This window comes from Haliotis cracherodii, unplaced genomic scaffold (assembly GCF_022045235.1).
Source record: "Haliotis cracherodii isolate W230 unplaced genomic scaffold, xgHalCrac1.p SCAF_35, whole genome shotgun sequence".
NCBI classification, from domain to species: Eukaryota; Metazoa; Mollusca; class Gastropoda; order Lepetellida; family Haliotidae; genus Haliotis; species Haliotis cracherodii.
Window position 1 is genome coordinate 1,985,741 of NW_027266292.1, and position 23,600 is coordinate 2,009,340.

The window sequence follows — 23,600 nt, forward strand, 5'->3', positions numbered from 1 at the left end:
GTGCACTTATTTTCTGAAAATGTAAAAAACAAAACATTACCTCAATAGATTGAATTTAAACAAATAAGTGACGCAGGTTTTCGACGTTTATTACTTTGTTTACCCACAAATCAATCTAATATTTATTTTTACATTTTTTTCATGGAGTTATGGATAGATTTATGGTTAGTGATATCTGATAGGGAGATATTGTTACAATTTAGTCGATTACAACCCTGTTTTAGCTACCTCGTGAGATTAACCGCCTGTGGTGAGGATGATGGGGAGGAAGTTGGTGTGACTGCCGCCGCCGCTGCTGCCGTGAGACATGGGGACTGGGATGAACATGGGGTAGGAGGACGAGGACGAGTGGGAGGACTTGCTGCTTCCACAGCAACAACTCTCGCCGTAGTTGGCAAACAGAGCCACTGAAACAGGAACATGTTCACGGATCATCATCATCATCATCATCATCATCATCATCATCATCATCATCATCACTATCATCATACAACTGTGTTGTACGTTGCTCTTACTATGAGTGGACTAATGGGATCGGGTGGTCAGGCTCACTGACTTGGTTGCTGCATGTCATCGATACCAATTGCATAGATCGATGCTCATGGTGTCAATCACTGGATTGTCTGGTCCAGAATCGATTATTTACAGATCGCCGTCATATAGCTTGAATATTGCTGAGTGCGGCGTAAAACAATAAACCAACTAACCGACTACTAAGAATGCGTGAGGGGGGTTGATTATTCTGTAATTTGAACTGTATTTCACGGTATATCACGAAACTCGACAAGAACGTGTATATTGCTGATAAACCAAGGGTCTTAACAAGGACCACGATTTGAGGATCCTGGCGCAGTTAAGTTACACAACTCTGCACAGCGAACTGCGGCTATTTCACACATATTTTCACCATGGAATAAGGGCTTTTGTATGGAGTAAATGTAAGAACCCAAACCGAAACGCCATTTCCCCAATCCGTCCAATAATAGAACAGTAAAAGGGATTTAAGGGAAATCGTAAGTGCTACTTAAATATTCGTGATTATTTCATACCCTTAGAAACATAGTAATGAATTGTGGTATTCGAATTGAATACAATTGAATGATCTACAACAACGAGTCTTCAGCAAAAATTATCGCATTTATCATTGAAGAATGACTGTGAACTACTCACCACACAGGACAAAAATGTAGAGGAATCTTGCCATCGTTAACACTATTTTTTACTGATGTCTCAATCCTATCTAGATATCATTATATACCTTGTGGATTTCTAGCCCACAGAGAGACGTGTGACAAACCGTTGAAAAAGTCATATGGAGTTTAAGTGGAACTGTACGTTTAAGTCAATGTTTAACCGAAAGATCACGACAAGCTGATAATATGATAATTACCGTCAATGCCACACGGTGCTCTAACTGCTCTCCACAGTACGGCGAATGAGAATTTTACAGACATGCTTCAAGCACGTGTTGTCGTGTGTATGATGTTGACACCACGTTGCGTGGTGGAGGTATCCTGTTGGTTTGATTGACAGCTGTGGATGACCACGTGGCCATGCGACCTGCTGTGCTATACTGACATCGACCACAGCAATATCCACTTACCATATGCCATGTGTAGGTACAAGGTTTTATAGTCGAGTGACTTAAGTAAGTTTAATTAATCATATTTCCTTTAGTATAGCAATCTGTGATGGTAGATGTTGGTAGAGGAATTATACTCCGGAGAGTATTCGCCTATTGTACTATGTAAGATGCACGTACCGCCTCCCTGGTCTGGTGTAAGAGCGTCCGCCCGGAGAGCGGAAGGTCCGGGGTTCGATCACCTGCCGCGTCATACCAAAAGACATTAAAAGATGGTACTTGTTGTTACCCTGTCTGGCGCTGGGCATTAAGGGTCTAAAACAAGGACTGGTCGGCTCGGAGTCAGTATACTGTGTCTGAGTGGGGTATTCATGTTACAGTGCGGCATGGTATCTCAGTGAGCTAGCACTATAAATCGGCATCAGTCCGGACTAGTACAAGCAGCCACACACACACGTGCATGCAAGTCGCTATATAAGTGCAATAATTTTAGACGCGACGTTAAACCCCATTTCACCTCATCTCACCTCATTAAGATGCATTTGTATATTTCAAATATCCTCCGCCATAGAACCTGTTTATTTACATACATAACAGCATATATCATCTTTCATTTCGTTGGAGTGAAGCACGTTTTGATAAGTTGTCTTAGGTTGCAACTGTGCTGATCGTCCTGTCAATTCCGCGGCAATGATGGACATTTGTTGGGAAACCAATGAAAACTAGAAATGTTTCTGCTTTTACTGCCATAGCTGGGAGATGTGGAAATGGTCTGACATACTTTCATGATAATAGATAGACGCCTTCGTACGTTAGATTCAATATTCTTGCCGATGATTCACATTCTGAATAGTCACGTGAAGATTCCTGGCTAGAATTGGCCTTCAGCAACCCATGCTTGTCGTAGGAGACGACTAACGGGATCGGGTGGTCAGGCTCGCTGACTTGGATAAATGTATGACGTAATAAAATAAAAGTTCAGATCTGATGCATCTTTTTGTCAATTGTATTTATTTCGTCACATAACATCAAACTTCTTGACGTAAATCGGAACGAAGTCCATTTCATGCCACGTCTGTCTCTCACTGTAAACAATATAATAAATTATGTTATGAAAACATCACATATATATTTGTAAAGACATATTTTAGAGCACCTGTTTGTACGAAAAAGGAAGGTAGGCCCTTTCACACAAATATATTTTTAAATACTAAATGATGCGCTTCGTTCATCCGCCGGATTGTACATAGCACTTGCCTGTACACACTTGAGTGTGTGATTATTGTCTTACGCTGCTTTTTTTGCAATAATAGGCGGGGGACACCAGAAGTTGTCTTAACACATTTAATCCATGTGGGAATCGAACCCGGGTCTTCCTATTCGGCGTGCATGGTGAGCCAATGTTTAACCACTAGATTACCCCATCTACCCTGTAACTATTGAAACTCTCCGATCAGCTATGCTATGAACAATGAATGCGTGTAACACTTTCTTGCTAGAGTTGTTTGTCGTCTAACGGCGCATTCTGCAATATTCCAGCTATTTAACTGCGGTCTGTATTTAATCGAGTCTGAACCAGACAATCCAGTGATTGACATCTTGAGCACTGATCTATGCTACTGGGATACGATGACACTCATACGATGTAAAGCACAGAAGAGTGTACAAAGTTGTAAAAGTTACAATCCGATCAAAATCATTTCAATATTCTCAGTGCCTCTCGTAGATCTTCTGTGGTTATCGGAAGAAAACCAATATACCTGTATATTAAAATACTCACGGTGCTTCATCCCAACGTGGTGAGGATGGTGGGGAGGAAGCTGCTGCTGGGTGGGGCGGCTGGTTGCGGGATGGGGACGGGGATGGGGATGGGGTAGGAGGAGGAAGTGCGTGAAATGTGGGTTCCACGGCAGCAGCAACTCTGACCATGGTGGACAAACAGAGCCACTGAAAGAAAGACAACAATTAGTAAAACAGGGATGCGGAACTGTTATCTGATAGAAGCACTCGTAACACCTCCATTGATCGGTGACAAATATATTAATCTACAAATATATCAACTACACCCCACGCAAGTCTATAATGTTTGGCAAGTCTAGATTACTGCAGTATGAATATGAAGAGAATCACTGGGCTCCTTTTTATTATATTTTTATCAAGATAACTGAGCAACTGTTTTTTCTGTACGATATGTTCATTTCAGAGACTAGATATCAGTCTACCCTGCAGTGAGTGATATCACTTAAACAATTATCTGTAGTTAATCGTGCATTACGACATAGGTCGATATTGTGAGCATCGATTTATTCTGAAGAGAGCCCCGAGTCGGTCCAGCACAGCTATTGAGGATGGTAGCTACTGAAAGGTATGTCAGTGACTTCAGTGCAAGTATGTGCATATCTGCACTGATGTGACTATGAGGGACTTTTTTATGTGAAGGGTTCAGTGCCTCATTCCGACGTAAAGGAGATCGGGTAGTCAAAATGACAAAGTATGGTCATTGCAGGGAGTTAAGCCGTGTTCAAATAAAACATCGGCCCGTAGGCCCGAGGCCGACAGATTTGTTCTCGGGCTGCAGTTTATTTAAGTAATTATTTATTAAGCATTATTTAAGTAATGTGATAAACATAACTTCCATATTGTTATGACATGTAGTCGCAAAGGTATTTTACAAGCTGATTATTTCCTGATAAATGAAGGCTTCATCTATCACCACAGTCTCTGGGGTCTCGGCGTGATAGCAGTACAGTAAACTACGGTTATAACGAACTCAAAGGGACAACTAATTTTAGTTCGTTATAACCGTAATTCGTTATAAGCATACACACAGCATAACTACAGCATATAGTCGGGACTAAAAAGTTAGTTCGTTATATCCGTAAGTTCGTTATAAGCGTGTTCGTTATAACCGTAGTTTACAGTAATTTAAATTGCAAGAGTATGTCTCTCTGCTTCAGCTAAAATTTTTGGGCCTACAGTTTTTCAACTGGGCCTACAGTTGTTGTTTTTAAATTCGCTGGCCCTTAAGGTTCTCAGTTTACTCTGCTGAGTTTCAGACACTGGTAGTAAGGCACCACCTAGACAAGCGTGCTCACCTTTCCGCGAACACCAGACATGCATCATCACAATTTGATAGTGATTCATAAACAGACTCCTATGATACAGTCGGAATCGTACAATGCTTTAGTAGAGATTTACACCACCAGCTGCAGATATATCTCCTCAATGCTTGGAGAGTATTGTAAATGTTTGTACCACCTCAACTCTACTCTGTTCTGAGATGAGCATACACTCTGAGATACCGATGCCAATATAGATACATTATGAACTACAGTAAACTAACGAACACGCTTATAACGAACTTACGGATATAACGAACTTGCTTTTCTGGTCCCGACTATTTGCTGTAGTTATGCTGTATATATACTTATAACGAAATACGGTTATAACGAACTAAAATTAGTAGTCCCTTTGAGTTCGTTATAACCGTACTTTACTGTATTGAGACTGCTACCGCTTATTCCGTGGCTGTTTAACACATCGGCCCCTACATTTTTAGATACATATGATTCTGGTAAGTTTTAGAAAGTCAGTGTTAAGCCTGTTACACAAATACTCACCACAAAAGACAACAAAGAGGATGAATCGTGCCATTGTTGTTTCCAAAGTGTTTTCAAATAATGATGCTTCACCCTGAACCATTTGTCATTTTATACCTTTCAATCATATAAACATGCTGGGTTAAATGTGACGAAATCAAATCTTTAAGCTCTAAAAGATATTGCTTAAAATAGACTCACTTCATTAAATGTCTTAAAAAACAGGTAAAAAAATCTGTGCATTATCGTGATAATTATCAAATATCATCACGTGTTGCAATCGATTGTGGGATTAATTGTGACATCATTAGATAACTTTTGATGTAAACAGACTCATCGTCCCATGGCGCCATGTTCAACACTTACAATACCACATTCAGACGATGCAACTTTGCGTAGAACATCACGTGCAACCAGTTTTAATGAGGCGCATCACGTAACTTCAAAGTGTGAAAGTGTCGTGATAACAATGAATCGGCACCACCAAACAAACAAGTCTTTATGTAGCACTGAGTATCAATGTAAGTTTTCAAGAATATTTTTTATGTAAATACTTTTTATCAATGTTATCACATATATAATATACATACAATGATACGTGGCACACGATGACGTCGTTTACATCAACAATAGGGCGGATGTTGTAGGACAATGAAATAGTTTGAACCTGGAACTGCCAAGATAGGCATATGCGTATATTCTTGTAGAAATGAAGATCGTACAGTAAAGTACAGTTATAACGAACTCAAGGGGACTACTAATTTTAGTTCGTTATAAGGATATATACAGTATAACAACAGCAAATCGTCGGGACCAAAAAAGTCAGTTCGTTATAAGCGTGTTCGTTATAACCGTAGTTTACTCTATGTTTAAAGTTAGTGTTTCACTTATGTTAGCAGAATGTCTAACGGCTATTTAACATTTAGGAATGGGTATCACTTAACATGTTATACTTCTTGGTATTTCCGCCACTTTGATATTCATAAAACATGTCTTTATTCAATTTTTTTCCTATAATATACTGGCATGAAAACTGATGAAATGAACCAATATCACTAATTTTGGGAACCTTTATAGATTGTCCAGAGCTAGAAGGCTGTTTTCGACAACGGCCTCGTTCGGCAAAGCGGTCTTGGCACGACGGCGTCTTCAGAAGAATTACGATACTCGTATTCACATAGCATTACAATCCCTTGTCAAGCGAGGCGATTGTCGGTAAATAATGCTACATCAGATACTAAAAGAACGTTAACCTTATGCTGTTTTGTTACATGTATCTTGATGTAGAAAAAGGTTTTTGTAGCTCGATCGATGGCAGGGTAGGTTGTATGTCAGAATAGCAAATTCACCCGAGGACTGTGACGAGAAAGAAGGTAGTTTATGCATGGTCAATCTAACGTGTGAACGTCAGATTTTAACACATACTTTAGCACACAGTCCAGTGATATCCGCCTTAAAGGGGATCGTATTGGGTATGAATGCATATACACTAATGATATAACACTGCGACTATGCCATGGTAGTTACGGGGTAGCAATGGACATCGGTAATCCTTTCTTGTCAGTGTTCAGGTTCCAACTGATTGCATGTAATTTTGTCCCGATGGCCTTGAATGTTGCTTCTTTTTTCGGTCACCGGATTGCCTAGCCCAAACTCGACATTCACGGGCCGCCCATGCATATAAAGCTGGAATATTGATGTCTGGGGCATTAGTCAACATTCACTTGTTGACAATTCAACACCATTGTTCATTAATTCAGTCGGTTTGCTGGAAACGGTACTACGCATATTAGTTTATATACACAGGTGTGTGATCCTATGATTTGCACATGACTCCTTCAAAAGACGTTTTAGCCATCTTGAAATATCATTGCTGACAATTGTTAGCAAGGTAAATGATTTAATACCTAGTTGTCGAAACTTGTTCCCCATGCAACATGTATTACTACAATAAAACATTTCAACAATATTTTTTTCTTTTGATTAACATGTAAATTGTTGTCAATGTCATCGACTCCTTTTCAACTAGTGTTTTAGAGATCTTGTTCTTTTCATTATTTGGGTATTGTTAAAAATATTTTTGCAGGCAGAACAAATGATATGTTAACTTGAATGTGAAATGGTCGTGTTTGTATCTATCATGTTCAAGCCATAGGTGTGTAGTTGTGACTGGCAACATTGTAGGGTTGTTGCCAGTGTGGTTGACGTTGGTGGCGTTAATGTATCTGCAATCGATGTAAAACAATGAAAGTATATTTACGTTAGATACTAAATTAGACAAAGTACTAACTGAATGGCAAAACTGAATCTAGCAAGCAACTCCCCTGTACCAACCCCCGCGCTTCTACAAAGATTCCCAGGACAGCTATTATATAATAACTGACAGTGGCAAACATTCACTCCATGTACAACACAAAACAACTGCTAGTAGACATTCTTGGTGTGTTCGGGCGGTCGGGTAGCCTAGTGGTTAAAGCGTTCGCTCGTCACGCCGAAGACCCGGGTTCGATTATCGACATGGGTACAATGTGTGAAGCCCATTTCTGGTGTCCCCCGCCGTGATAATGCTGGAATATTGCTAAAAGCTGCGTAAAACCTCACTGACTCGCTCACTCTTGGTATGTTCATCAACAGTGAGTGGTTGAATTATGTTTGGTGGCGCAGTCATCAATGTGACGAAAAGTCCTCAAGATGGGCCCACTTGCACAAAGCGATCTTAGCACTACAACTATTGTAAGCCTATGTTAAAGTATGGGAGTTACGATCATCTTAGCGCTAAGATCGCTTTGTGCAAGTGGGCCTAGATCAATTACTGGCTGACAGCATCGCCACAGCACAGTTAGATAGGAAACAATACCATCCGATCATCTTGGGCGATTACTAGTATGTATGCATGTATTGTTTTAGCGGAACTTCTCTACTCAGCGCGAATAACCGGTCTATTTGGTGTGTGATTAGATTAATGTTAGGTTGGATTAAGGTGAGGATTCTCCTGTAAACCTGACAGAGGACATTTTCTTTAGATATAAAGCCACTGATGTTTAAGAGGAGGGGGTGTCGCATTCATATTGAGTCGCATTTATGGCTAGGGGCCAGCGTACGCATTCTTTTGGAGACGCATTAATTTCACGATTTACGGTATAACAAGGATTGCGATGCATCGATATCCTGACGGATACCGGAGACAGATAAGAAATAGTAGAATCGTCCCCGGTTGATAATTTGACCAAAGTAATTTTTGATTCATCTGTTACAAAATAACCATGTGACTATGGACATGGTTGTATGGCGATGAATACAACATTAACGTTATTATGTCTTTTGATATTTTTATTCCGTGGCACAAAACTCCTGAAAACACACCAGTTTCTGGAGCTGGAGCAGTTAATCATCTCTCTGAAAATAGAAAAATATAACAATTAAGTTTTACTTCGATGCCACAAATTAAGTTGAAGCAACCATAATCTGCTCTTTGTTCACGTCCAGTGCGGACAGACCGAAAAACAGGATGAATCTTTTGATTCAAACGACCTGCGGATCCTGCCACAGAAAAGGGACATAACAGCGATTTACGATGTATTGGCTCCCTGTGTAAACTGTATCTACTCCTCACTATGGAACAACGTTATTTGTGATGAACAGAGCTTGACGATTATACAGTTTACGTAATGGCATTTAAGTTCCATGTAGCACAACGGTCAATATATCCTGCATTCTATACTTTCATTTTATAAATAAAAAGTAAATAATAATTCGTATGATAGTTGATAGAAAAATAAATAATATTTAACAAAATAGTTTTCCCATGGAATGAATTTGTTGATAGATTTATGGATACATACATCTGATGAGGTGTCATTGTTACAAGAAACTGATGCAAATCGTCTGTTATGATTGTTTTAGCTACCTGGTCAGATTAACCGCCTGTGGTGAGTATGATGGGGAGGAAGTTGGTGTGACTGCCGCCGCCGCTGCTGCCGTGAGACATGGGGACGGGGATGAACATGGGGTAGGAGGACGAGGACGAGTGGGAGGACTTGCTGCTTCCACAGCAACAACTTTCGCCGTAGTTGGCAAACAGAGCCACTGAAACAGGAACATGTTCAAGGAAGTTGAACAGCAACTATCATCAATACACAATTCTGTTGCTCATGGATAGGTGTCAGTTTAACTGAGTGTGCTGGTTTTGAACTCGGATTTGAACCGTATTTTTATTATGTCACGGCGTGTCAGCTTAATGTTGGAGAAAATGAACCCGACGCTGACAGACCAAGGGTCATAATCGGGGCGACGAGAAAGGGATCCTTGCACAGTTAAGGGATACAACTCTGCACAACGAATTACAGCGTCCGGGGCTACAGAGGTCTCACTGTGGAATAAGGACATTTGTAGTAGATTGAAGTAGATTACCAGAAATGAACTCCAAACGAAAAAACGCCTTCCTTTTCGATAGAAAACAGAAGTAGTATCAAGTATATGCTGACAAAATGTCAAAAGCATATTTTCACATATTAGAGTATATTTAAATGAATATGAACAAATTTGCAATAGACTTAAACCTTGTAACGGCTGATCTTCAACAACGAATCTTCAGCAAACATGGTGTATCATTAAAGAATGATACCCGTGAAGATCCGGGGTAGAATAGGTCTTCAGCAACCCATACTTGCCGTAAAATGCGACTATGCTAGTTGTGAGAGGCGATTGACGGGGTCGGATAGCCGGGCTCGTTGACTTGGTTGATGCATGTCATTGTATCCCAATTGCGTAGATCGATACTCATGATATCAATCATTGGATTGTCTGGTCCAGACTCGAATATTTACAGACCGCTGTCATATAGCTGGAATATTGCTGAGTGCGGCGTTAAACAACAAACATTAAAGAATTACTTTTAATTACTCACCAAACAGGACAAAAATGTAGAGGAATCTTGCCATTGTTAAAATAATTTTTTTACTGATGTCCCACTTTATCTAAATATCATTATATAGCCTGTGGTATAATCACCCACAGAGAGACGTGTGACAAACCTGTGCATATAATGAGAAGAACTGTGCACCATCAAGTCAATGTTTAACCTAAAAATGCACGAAAAGACGGTTACATGATAGATAAATTAACGCCAATCTTACACGGACCATGTATTGGTCATCACCGTAACTAGAAGGTTAAATACCACAGAACCATTTAACCGCACGTTTTGTCGTATTTACGTCGCACCACGGGGCGGGACTGTTTCCTGAAGGCCCCCTGTTGGTTTGATCGAGGGCTAAGGATGACCACGTGACCTGTTGTGCGCGATGGTTAACCACATGACCAAGGAGGGGTTTATTCACGAGTTAGACGAGTTAATTTCACTAATCCTATATGCACCATTATGGTAGTCTGTGATGGTATATGTTCGCCAGAAGAGGTAGGTTATGAGTAGAGAGATCGTCGCCTCTCATGCCACATCTTCTGGCTGGCTGTTCTGTGCCCAAGGACAAAACAGTTTGGGGCAATTGATAGTCAGGCCACGGCTAACCCTTGACGATACGGTCTGCATTTCTCAGCCAGGCAACTGCTAATTGATGCCATTCTTGATACGGATAGGTTGTTTAGAAAACAGTAACATTTTTTCTCTCTTAGATTGCAGCGGCACATGATCGACTGAAGGCATCGCCACATCATTTGACATTTGCCGTGGCTCACCTGGGATCAATCAAGCAATCAAGCAATCAAGCAAGCAATATGTGTATCCACTTTATAATCATTCCGTAGTGACTGTAACTGACTTACACCAAAGATTCTGCTCATTGGACAGATACATGTCAATTATCAATTTAATCTTAATTTCAGTTTTATCAATTTTGATCTAAATATGAGTTTTTATTTCTCTCTGAATATCTTCGTGAAAATATTCTTATATTTCCAGAGTTATTGGTGTAATCCAGTCGTTGTTCATGTCATACTTTGAAGTTAATGGGAAACGTGGGGGCACGGGTGACCCAGTCGTTTAAGGCGCCGTAATTCACTCTGCAGAGTTGCCTCCCTTGGGCACGCCAGAAATCTGTGATTGTGGGTTCGAATCCCGGTTCGCCCCGATTATGTTTTTGTCAGCACCATACCCGTGCTCGTGGGTTTCATCGAAGTGGTAAACGTCTGAGACCTGCATCACTCCGGGCTTTCCTCCCACATTAAGCTGACACGCCGCGATATAATTGGAATACTATTAAAAGCGGCGTTAAACCCAACTCACTCACCCCTAATGGGAAATGTATCTAGATATTGTATTTAACTTTACGCTGTACATATTTATCATTGACAGAGCTGATATTTGCTGAAAGGCGAGTTTCTTGTTTATGCCAAAACAACTTAGTGACTACCTTTATGTTATGATAAAATAAACAAAACATCATTTTTTTTTTTATCAGAATGCATGCAATACAGCATGAGAGAGATGAGAACATTCAGCTTTCGTGAGAATGTGCGTCATTTTGAAGCAGACCTATGTTAATTTGTTGAGCAATTTGTAACCATGGGCGGGTCTTGGGCTCACCACATTCAGCCAGAGTCTAAACATCAAAGCACTTGAAACCTCTTGCGTCTCCTCCTCCAAAGAAGACATTTGAATCAGCTGGCAAGGTGATGGCTTCGGTTTTAAGTGATTTCAACGGAATCCTACTGGTGGACTACCTCCCGAAAGGTGGCCATCAATGGCCAATATTATTGTCATCGGTTTAGGCATCTGCGTGAGCATATCAAGGCCAAGCGTGTCGCTGAAATATTGTCGATGCGACGTTAAATATTAACTCACTCACTCAAGGCTAACTCACTAACAGTGTGTTTTTCCACCAGGACGTTGCGCCTCTGCTCAAGTCAGTTGTCGTCACAGCTGCAACGCATGACTGTTGCTTTGAACATCCTCGGTATTCAGTGTGTGGACCTCGTAGGGGATTATGTTGCAAATTAATGGAAAAACCCCGTCTATCACAGTCCATCCGTGCTCCCGTACGCAGGTATCTCAGTAACCGTCAGCTCGAGACCCGTGAAGATTCCGGGATAGAATAGGTCTTCAGCAGCCGATGTTTGTCATTAAAGGCGACTATGCTTGTCGTAAGAGGCGACTAACGGGATGGGGTGGTCAGGCTCGCCAACTGCGTGGATCGATACTCATTATATCAATCACTGGATTGTCTTGTTCAGACTCGATTGTTTCAGACCTCCGTCATATAGCTGGAATATTGCTGGAGTGCGGCGTTAAACAACAAACAAACCAACCAAAACAAACCGTCAGCTCGATACAGCAAAATTCTTGACTCGTCCCTGAACCGAACTCTTTTCCCTCACTGGTTTGGTCGTCCTCTGCGTCCCTGACGCCACTGACAATGTTGCTGCGTCAATACAACATCTCAACATCTCTGCCTCTGAAACCTGCGTATCGAAGGCCAAATGTCCTTCGCAGACCTGCTGTTGTAGAGGATAAGGTCACACATCTTTGTCGCATAAAGCGGACCCGTGCAGCTGATGTCACGCCGGGTCGGACGTACCATGCTGTTGGTGCCAATACCAACTATAGAGCTGGTGCTCTGGGACACATTTGAGTGAGTAAGTTGGGTTTAACGCCGCTTTTAAAAGTACCCCAGTTATATCACAGTGTGTCAGCTTAATGTGGGAGGAAAGCCCAAAGTGATGTAGGTCTCAGACGTTTTACCACTTCGGTGAAACAAACGAGCACGGGTTTGTTGGTGACAAACCAAGAAACATAATCGGGGCGAACCGGGATTCGAACCTTCAATTATAGGTACCCTGGCTTCACCCGAATGCCATTCTCCTGTTTAAAATCGTCCGACGACGTTGTTCTATTGTGCTCCCTGATCAGTTGAACAGGTGCTCACATCGATCACTTGGTCCTCATGTTGTTTACTGTTATGTACTGTTACGTTTGGGTTAACATTTGGACGTTACATCGTTGATTCCAACAATGACATTTTATATTTGTTACCAAATATCGCATATGTGTGTGTGCTAATGTCTTTCATATATGTACATATGCATAACATCATAAATATTACCACTGCGTTTCGGTTGATCCCCGACCGCGTCATTTTAAAAGGCGTTAAAGATGGTCTTTGTTGTTGCCCTGTCTGGCGCTCGGCATTAAGGGGCTAAAACAAGGACTGGTTGGCTCGGAGTCAGAATACTGTGTCTGAGTGGGGTATTCGTGTTAAACTGCGGCATGAGCTAGCACTATCATTCGGCATTAGTCCGGACTAGTACAAGCAGCCCCCCCCCCCCCCCCCCCCCCCCCCAAACACACAAATATTTGATCAATTTGATGTTGCCTTTACATTAAAATCTGCGAACTCTTACATTTCTAAAAAGAATAAATCAGAATTTCGTGTACCGTAACATTTTACAATGATTGAACTAAAGTAAAGGAAGAGGACATTAGGCACGCACGCACGCACGAACGCTCACACACACTCACACACACATGCACACACGCGCACACACCAAAATCTACCACACATTCATGGTGAAACCATGTGTTTGTCAAGCTGTGTTTTTCACAGGAATGTCATCTTGCAGTGAATAAAACTGGTCTTCACCAGAGACATGTCAGCTCAAGAAATTACAAGAGATAATTCTGATTAGTGTAAGTGTGTGCATTACTTTAAACAGCTGATGTTAAAGGATAAAAGCTGCCTGATCAAATGCCCGTCTATGACCATGACCAGTAACAATCTATCGTCAGAAAGCCATTGTTTACAGATCTCAGTGATATTGTTGAAACACTGCTGACTGCGGCTTATATACACTCACTCATTTAAATTTATGTAAATTGGCGTTAACTTCTAAAAGGACACGGGTGGCCCAGTTGTCTTATGCGCCGCAGTTCGCAGTGCAGAGTTGCCTCCCTTGGCCACTCCATAAAGTTATGATCGTGAGTTCGAATCCTGGTTCGCCCTGATTATGCTTCTAGCTTTGTCAGCACCATAACCGTGTTCGTCGGTTTCACCGAAGTGGTAAACGTCTGAGACCTGCATCACTTCGAGCTTTCCTCCCACATTTAGCTGACACGCCGTGATATAACTGGAATACTGTTCAAACTGCCGTTAAACCCAACTCACTCACTCACTTTTACTAGAAGATATACCTGTATCGTGGTAGCTTAAATCAAAGGGTATTTCTGGAGCCAGTAAATACTTCCCTCGCAACATTGTTATTATATCATAATCTTGACTCTGTGATGCAGGAGACTTAATTAACAATTTACCTCACCTATATCTTACCGTCTCGTCACTCATTCCTCGGTCAAATTCGGATATGGCTATACCTCTTCACTTGTGCCATTCATTGAGCCATTCCAACCCACGTCATGCTGCACAGTATCTACACATACATGTACGTTGACAGTTCCAAGGTGTAAAGGGCTTTCTCAGGCCTCCAAACTGTATCATTTCAAAATATGACTTTTTTTAAAACTTTAACATGCGTCATCATGAATATACATCGCATGACCTTTGTAGGAACCTTTTTTTATCAAAGTATATTCCTAAATATAATATAATGATTAATACACACGACACGATACTCAGTTATGATTGAGTGATGTCGTGCTATGTCGCTGTTATCACTGCTAACCCAAGCCGTCCCCGCAGTATGACATGACCTGACGATATTTGATATCTCATGCAAAAATATTTAATGCAAAAAAACTTAATGTATTAATGTTCTACAATAGACTCTGCGTTTGGAGATATTGTTGAGGCTGTTGGGGGAGGTGGGGTAATCTAGTGGTTGAAGCGTTCGCTCTTCACGCCGAAGGCCCGGGTTCAATTCCCCACATGGGTACAATGTGTGAGGCCCATTTCTGGTGTCCCCTGCCGTGATATTGCTGTTATATTGCTAAAAGCGGCTTAAGGCCAAACTCACTCACTCACTCACTTGAGGCTATGTAAAGGATTTTGTTGTTTATATTCTACTCCTAACAATCGGCGTCACGGCTATAGAGGAGTTAAATCCAAGGTCATATCTGTGTCATACTTAATCCCTACAATGGCCCCACGTGATGAGAGCTATTCGTTATCACAAAATGTACGTACCTTTTTTAAAGATTTTAATTTTGTGCAACGATTTTATTTTAATCAAACGACTGGAGAGGGAAAATATTATTTCATTCTTGTCACGTTTAACTCAGCATGAGATAATGATTACAAACTATAAATCATATTTGGTTCAGGCCAGAGCATCATTCTTTGGTAATAACTGTCGAAGTAACCATGGCACGGTTCATCTATGTATTTGTCCTTTGTGGTGAGTGCTATCAGTTTAAAATATTTACGTCTAAACATTGTGTCAGTGAATCAGTGGTAGATAGGCCTGTGTTAAATGGTAAAGGAAGAGTTCCATCTTTGTTGATTTAAGATTCAGCCACCATTGGACTACGTTCAGATTGGTTGGTTTGTTTGTTGTTTAACGCCGCACTCAGCAATATTCCAGCTTTCTGACGGCGGTCTGTAAATAATCGAGTCAGGACCAGACAACCCAGTGATTAATATCATGAGCACCGATCCACGCAATTGGGATCATTGACATGCTTCAAAGTCAGCGAGCCTGACCACTCGATCCCGTCAGTCGCCTCTTATGACAAGCATAGTCGACCATGTTTAGAATAGGTCCGCATCACTGTACCGTCGTACGAGGCGACTAAAATGTATCGGATGCTCAGGATAGTGACCTGGCTGTTTTCTTTCAATCGTACCCCGATGGCGTGGGACGTTATTTCAGGTGAACAATTGACTTGCCTTTGCATGTGTTTGTGATGGGTGTCAATTTTGGTTATTCCATTTTTAGGTCGAAATCGTGCAATGAAATTTGCTTTTAACCGAAATTAGTAACGTTAGTCCTGGAAATGTTTTGTCGCTTTTATTTATAATATAATAATTATTTTTGTTCTAGCCCACTCTCGGTTATTTACAGGCCCGCGTGATAGAGCCGTAATATTTCCGACTGTGGCGCTTTAGAACAAACAAAGACATGATTCCGCGGCATCATTTCCATATTCATAAGACAAGTCTACTAAAAGCAGCATCCATTGCACGAGTCCGACAACCCCATAAGCACGTGTCTATGAATCACCATACCATCATATCACTATCACAAAAGAAGATCGGGTGGTCAGGCTCGCTGACTTGGTCGATGCATGTCATCGTATCCCAATTGCGTGGATCGATGTTCATGATGGCAATCACTGCATTGTCTGGTCCAGACTCGGTTATTTAGAGACCCCCGTCATAAAGCTGGAATATTGCTTTGTGCGGAGATAAACAGCAAACAGACAAACAAAAATAAGAGTGTTCAGGTTTGTCCATTGAAAGCGACATCCCAGTTTGTTCAAATCATGCTGTCATGAGTTGCCTGGTTTGGTAAATCGGAAATGTAATTAAGTTTTTTCAATGCTGAATGGTCGACATAACAAGTAACACTCCTGGACAGACATGATCCCCAGCATCCCATATTTGTCATATGAGCCGACGACATGTAAATAAAAGGGACAAATCCCTATTAATAACAACTGTTCTACCCGTGAGGATTCCGGGGAAGAATAGTTCTTCCGCAACCCATGCTTGCCGTAAAAGGTAACTATGCTTGTCGTAAAAGGCGACTACCGGAATCGGTAGGTCAGGCTCGCTGACTTGGTTGATGCATGTCATCGTATCCCAATTGCGTGGATCGATGCTCATGGTATTAATCACTGGATTGTCTGGTCCAGCCTCGATTATATTATAGACCGCCGTCATATAGCTGGAATATGCTGAGTGCAGCGTTAAACAACAAACAAACAAACAATAACAACTGTTCACCAGACAAAACACCAGAACATACGGACATTTGTAACTGAAGCGTCAAATCTGGAATGTCCTCCACATGTTTACCAAATAAAACTTTTGAAAGTTTTACGAAGGCCTTGAATGTTTTAAGCCTGATCAAATAACTTTTGAGCAAGAGTCGTATGACGATCTTAAGGTAAAGAGCAAACTCGATTTTACCTCACAAGTTGTGAAATGTTGCCATAAGGTTGACTATTGGACAGTTGAAATCATCCCTCTTGTCACAAAGTCTTGTGGATAGTTTCTTGTCACTCTGAATCTTTAAGTATAGATCTAAATATGAAACAGGTGAGGTGGTTTCACTGGACGATTTTATTTCTAGATCAGGTGGGTAGTCAGTGGACCATCTCCTCGAGGCAAGAGCGTCCTCAGCCTTTTTATCAAAGTCAGAAACTAGGCTTTGATACGGGCTAGTGAACACGCTTGCCTCGGGAAGATGTCAGCGGACGGGAATTGGTTATTTGGCCGTTATTGAACGATGTCAGGGTGCCGGTGTACAAATCAACCTTAACGCTACGACTTTCGTAAGTCTGTGTTTGTGTCAGCAATTTGCATTCTTTACCTTTCATGGCTTTCATTAAGACCATTCATCAGTTATAACTCTCAGCAGATCATCTCTCAGATTTAGCTGAGTTGGTGTCGCATCATACCCCGACAACGTTTTTCGAAGATAACCTCGTTGTCATTACTTTTCCTCTTCAAAGACATTTACATTCAAGTTGGATTTTGTTAGTGATATAGCTGATCATGAGAAGTAGTTGTAAATCCCCTTCATTCATGCAGCTACTATGGAGCAGAGTAAGAGCCAACTAGATTGGAATAAAAGTGTTCCGATGCGTAACCATGCCAAATGTGTCATCGTAACCTAACTTCGGATGAACATATAACGGCAGCTTCAAGCTAATACCGATTCTGCACTCCCCTTTTTTGGTCATTTCAGTGGCTCTGTTTGGCCAGTACAGTGTGGGCTGTTGCTGTAAGGGGACCCAGGCATCTTCCCAAACTTCCTCATCCTCCTACCCTATCCCCATCCCCGTCCCCGCCCCCCAACCCCCCACCAGCAGCGGCAGCTCCAACTTCCTCCCAACCATCCTCACCACTCTCGGATAAACCAGTAAGTATGTTTAAAGGAAGAATTAAAAGATAAAATAGTCTGCTATTGGTGATTTCATGGCGACATGCGAGTGGTTTCGCGAACACCTGGTGTCATCACTGATTTTATGTCATCAATTTATAATTTTTTAAATAATTTTTTAAATTATTAGCCTTTCACTCCCAATGGGATCTGTTCGGAACGATAATAGAGACCTCCAATTTGGTCATATTTTTTCTTTATTGTTGGTAACCTATTTGAACTCTCTGAGCCTCTCACTTCTTTTATCCCTCGATCTTCAATTGTCTTTGGAGGAGGGTAAACCGCGTACAATCAAATCACCAATGCCTGAAAGAATACTTAATGTATCTCGCTTGAAACGAAACAAATTGAAAGCGACAAGTTGTCATTGCTGATCATCTATCAGCGCCAAGTTTCTGCTGGCTCCACTTGCTAAGTTTCCACCTTTGTTGTCTTATTACTTTTGTTGTTCTTACAGGTACATATATATGTTCTGTTTCATAGCAATAAATCACCTGATGAAGAAGTAAGTATATACACTCCGAAACGTAATGTCCCTCACAATAAGGAAGTTAACATCCATAAATTCTATTCCTTATGTGTATCACTTCTAAATGCCTTTCAAAGTCTGGACAAAGTGTCAGCATCAGAACCTTGTGTTTCAGCGTCCAGTGCTGCCAGATCCAGATGTCGACCGTCTTGAGCACCGGATTGCGTTCGTCTTTGGATGAAACTGCTTCAATCATTATAGTATATAAATTGTGGAAATAAATACAAGTGACGAAAGCGTACATTTGAAGTTTTGTTATTAGATAGTGTATGAGTGTTGATTTATTATGAAATATTACAGATAACATTGTTCTAGCCACTTCTAACTACACAATGAATACTATGGTATATGTATCAGTTACATTTTCAAATCAATTGACTTATAATTTGCAAATAAAATTATAGGTCTGAACACTTGTCATCGTTCTTGTGATGCAAGGGGCGGTCGGGTAGCCTAGTGGTTATAGCGTTCGCTCGTCACGCCGAAGACCCGGGTTCGATTCCCGACATGGGTACAATGTGTGAAGCCCATTTCTGGTGTGCCCCGTCCTGATATTGCGGGAATGTTGCTAAAAGCGGCGTAAAAAACCGTATTCAATCACTCACTCTTGTGATGCAAACAGCCTCCGTGGTGTAGTGGATAGAGAGCGGAAGGTCGGTGATCAGTTACCCTAGTCAATTAATGTTGTGTTGATTTTCTTGTTTTCTTTATTATTTAGTTCCATTCACCATTGCAGGTGTATAATACCATGCTTCTTTAGGATAATTATAAGTCTCGGCGCAACAACAATGCACGTTAACAGCTTCCGGGTCCCACTCACCACGTGGTTTCTTTGCTGAGAGAAGGGGTAAAAACAGACGGTGCGCCGATCAATGTGGTTCCCTCGTTTGGGGGATTATGTTCATCAAAAACACACACAGTAAACTACGGTTATAGCGAACACGCTTATAACGAACTGACGGATATAACGAACTTACTTTTTTGGTCCCGACTATTTGTTGTAGTTATGATGTATATATGCTTATAACGAACTACGATTATAACGAACTAAAGTTAGTAGACCCTTTGAGTTCGTTATAACCGTAGTTTACTGAAATCTACTTTCTGATATTTTCTTAACAAGAAGAAATCTCTATTGGTTCAATATATTTTGTTGTCAAAAGACCTCGGACACAAGTTATGAAACGTTTCCAATACTCACATTTACTTGCATAATCATTACATGAAACAGAAGGAAAATAGTGTGTGTGTGTGTGTGTGTGTGTGTGTCTGTGTGTGTGTGTGTTGTTAATGAAACTAAAGAAAATCTGTTTTTCTAAGTCCAATAAAATAATGTAAAGACCAAGTATTGCCCAAGTGGTTTTACAACATTCATTTCTCAAAACAAATATATGTATGTGTTTTTATGTTTCTTAATTTATTATGAAGTCATCTCTTGTGATGTCGTAATTAAAAATGGCATATGTTGTCAAGTGGGTAATTGCAAGAACAAGAAGGATTATTTGCCAGTCAACATCTGAAAGACGTTCATTGTTCCCAGTTGTGCCATATATACTAGGGGGCACGGGTGGCCCAGTCGTCTAAGGCGCCGCGAATCGCTGTGCAGAGGTGCGTCCCTTGGGCATGCCAGAAACCTATGATTGGGGGTTCGAATCCCGGTTCGCCCCATTATCTTTTTAGGTTTGTCAGAACCATACCCGTGCTCGTGGGTTTCATCGAAGTGGTAAACGTCTGAGACCTGCTTCACTTCGGGCTTTCCTCCCACATTAAGCTGACACGCCGCGATATAAATGGAATGCTGTTAAAAGCGGCGTTAAACCCAACTCACTCACTCACCCCATATATACTACTCAACTTTTGATAAGGAAATGTTTACCTTCCCATGATGCACAGCTTATTCTCATGATACGTCAAGTGTCTATTTAAATAGAATGACATGTGTGATTGTCCATATCAAGTGCTTCGTAGTATATTATAAATCGTTTACCCTACAGTAACCAAAAACTATAAATTACCTCGGTTTTTGTCTTGTGTTATGTAAGAAACTGACCTTGTCATCTTTTGGTGGGCCCCTGACGTGTTGGAAGAAAACTACTTGTTACCTAATACACTATTGTCATCAGGGTTTACACCAAACACATAAATCGCTTACTGGAATTTCTGGTAGTCTTGAAATGTATTTTGGATCCAAACGAATTTTTAATATCTCTGTGTCGTACCAGCGTAAAATAGACCGGACAAAAGAAGATATATACCGAATACATGATTTTAAATCAAAGAATTACAAGTATTATCAAAACGTTACGAGGCTGAAAACAGTCGCTGAAACACTGCAAACTCAAGGTCCAAAACCCAACTATGATACCCGTATGAAATTCATAACAAACTTATGACAATTTCTTTCTTTGTTTCATTTTTAGCTACCACTGGACATGGAGTTATTCCTATAATAGTTATCTGTATCAATTGCTCGTTATTACATTTACTATGTTAATGGAAGAAGTAACAAATACACTCATTCTGTATCGATTTCTGAAAATATTTGCAAGTCACTTGATTACGTTGTACACCCAAGGTAGATGTCAAAGGTTGTGGCAAGCCACGGCTTAAAGTGTTAACTCAGTCGGACTGACAGCGGGTGGCGTGAGGTGGTAAAAACATCAACGACAGTGTAACTGTGGACGCGAACCTATAAAAAGCACAGTCGACGGATCTAGGCAGTGCACACACCTCCCTTGTCTGATTAACGACATAAACAAGATGGGACAACCTGCTTTCATGACAGTTCTTCTGTTCGGTGAGTCCGCTTAAGATGTGTTTTGTTTATTTTCTTTGTTGACCATGTCTTGTAATATATTTGACATTAACGACGCTGCTACATCAACGATTTTCTACCTCTATAAAATATTGAATGGAAACTTGATAGTCTAACAAAATGTTCAATATCGATGGACTGTTCTTTTCGATGTGTCTGCTAAAGATTTTTTTGTTTAATTTCTTTGTCGACCATTTCTTTTCTACCTCTATAATAAGTTTCATTAAACTTAATTGTCAATCACAATATTCAATACCGACCTCAAAGCACAAACCATCGTTCAAACATTGCATGAAAATATATGACTATTTGTTTTGGTATATGACGACTATTTCTTTGTGTCAGGGCCCTTTTTCGCGAATACCTGGTGTCCGAACTGATTGTCAGTGATCCCTTCATATAATATTCACCTTAACATTGTAGTTTGCCTTTTACGCCCAATGGAATCTAGGTAATCGAGACTGGCTATTTGCTGGCGTTGACGTTTTATAATAGCATTATATACCACGGGTACAAAGTTTGACGTCAAACAATTTGCGTATTCGAAGTATTCGAAGTATTCGAAGCAAAGCCGTAACGTCAATGAAGTATGTTAAAACCTTTAGACAACATGTTAGAGAATCCATAGGTTTCCCACTCGGTACATAATCCTTTCCTCTGTTTATTCTGATTGTTTCTCCCTCTGCGCCGGCCAGTTGTCCTGATGGTCCACTACGGTCACTCCTGCGGCAGCTCCAGCTCCTCTGGATCCTCCGGCTCCTCAGGCTCCTCCGGTTCTTCCGGCTCCTCAGGCTCCTCCGGCTGCTGCTGTGGTGGAAGTAGCTCCGGCTCCTCTTCCTCCTCCGAGGACTACCCCATCCCCATCCCAATCCCCATGTATAGCGGCGGCAGCAGCAGCAGCGGCAGCAGTGGTGCCTCCGACGCAGCCCTTCTGCAGGCTCTCATAAACGCAGGGAAATAGACTTGGCGGTAGGTGAATTTCGATTTCAAAAACAGTGAAAACTTACACGCATTAAATAGGTGTTAAAAACAAATCCAAAATCACTTCTTGTTTAGATACGTGTGTGGTGTTTTGTGGACCAATATTTGTTGTTTGCTTTTCGTTGTTTTTCCAGGACTAAAAAACTAAGTGTGTTAGTCATGAGATATTCAATAGCTGAAATTTCATTCTTGATGCTCTTGTTTTGCTAATATTTTTTTTTTCTGTTTCAGATTTTTCGTCCATACAGTGGTCAAAATATATTGGAAAAATCACAACTGTTATGCGGACGTAAATAAAAAACGTGAAGCATTCCACAGATATGTTGGGTTATATTGTGTTCCTGTCTACAATTACTAAAATGCCTACTTCTGAAAGGCGGCTTTTAGAATGCAGAAGGAAACCCTGAAGTATTATATCTACTTTTGTTACCACCATAAACCCGGGCCCGTGGGTTGCGCCAAAGTGGTAAACGTCTAAAAGGCGACTTTGCTTGTCGTAAGAGGCGACTACCGGAATCGGGTGTTCAGGCTCGCTGACTTGGTTAATGAATGTCACCGTATCCCAATTGCGTGGATCGATGCTCATGATGTCAATCACTGCATTGTCTGATCCAAACTCGATTATTTACAGACCGCCGTCATGTAGCTGAAATATTGCTGAGTGTGGCGTTTAACAACAAACAAGCAAGAAACAAGTAAACGTCTAAGACCTGCATCTCTTCGGCGCTTTCCTCCAAAGTTGAGCTGACAGGTAAACTGATAAAACTGGAATACTGTTTAAAGCGGCTTCGTGGCGCGCGAAAGTCTACACTTGGCAATATTCCAGCTGTCCGGCGGTCTGTAAATAATCGAGTCTGGACCAGACAATCCAGTAATTGATATCATGAGCATCGATCCTCGCAATTGGGCTCGATGACAGACATCAACCAAGTCACCGAGCCTGACCACCCGATCGCGAGGAGCCCGAAGTAGGCGTTGCCTCAAGTAACCTGTGCTTGTCGTAAGAGGCGACGTACTTGGATTGGGTGGGTGGTCGGACTCGGTGGCTTGGTTGATTGCTGTCACAGTACCCGGTGTGTG

The 23,600-nt window shown here is 41.2% G+C and overlaps 1 protein-coding gene across 1 annotated transcript; it reads left to right on the forward strand.

The window, feature by feature from the left end:
• Window positions 1-21,484: 21,484 nt before the first annotated feature.
• On the forward strand, window positions 21,485-22,500 carry LOC139477712 (putative uncharacterized protein DDB_G0271974). The gene is made up of 2 exons (XM_071260106.1): window positions 21,485-21,521; window positions 22,235-22,500. Exons 1-2 carry the CDS (start codon window positions 21,485-21,487, stop codon window positions 22,498-22,500), a joined length of 303 nt encoding a protein of 100 aa, XP_071116207.1.
• Window positions 22,501-23,600: the final 1,100 nt, after the last annotated feature.

Excerpts from the sequence above, each read along its gene's own strand:
- LOC139477712 (XM_071260106.1), top strand. The coding sequence starts at position 21,485 with ATGGGACAACCTGCTTTCATGACAGTTCTTCTGTTCG. Across the intron at positions 21,522-22,234 it reads CATGACAGTTCTTCTGTTCG|TTGTCCTGATGGTCCACTAC; the intron begins GTGAGTCCGCTT and ends TGCGCCGGCCAG.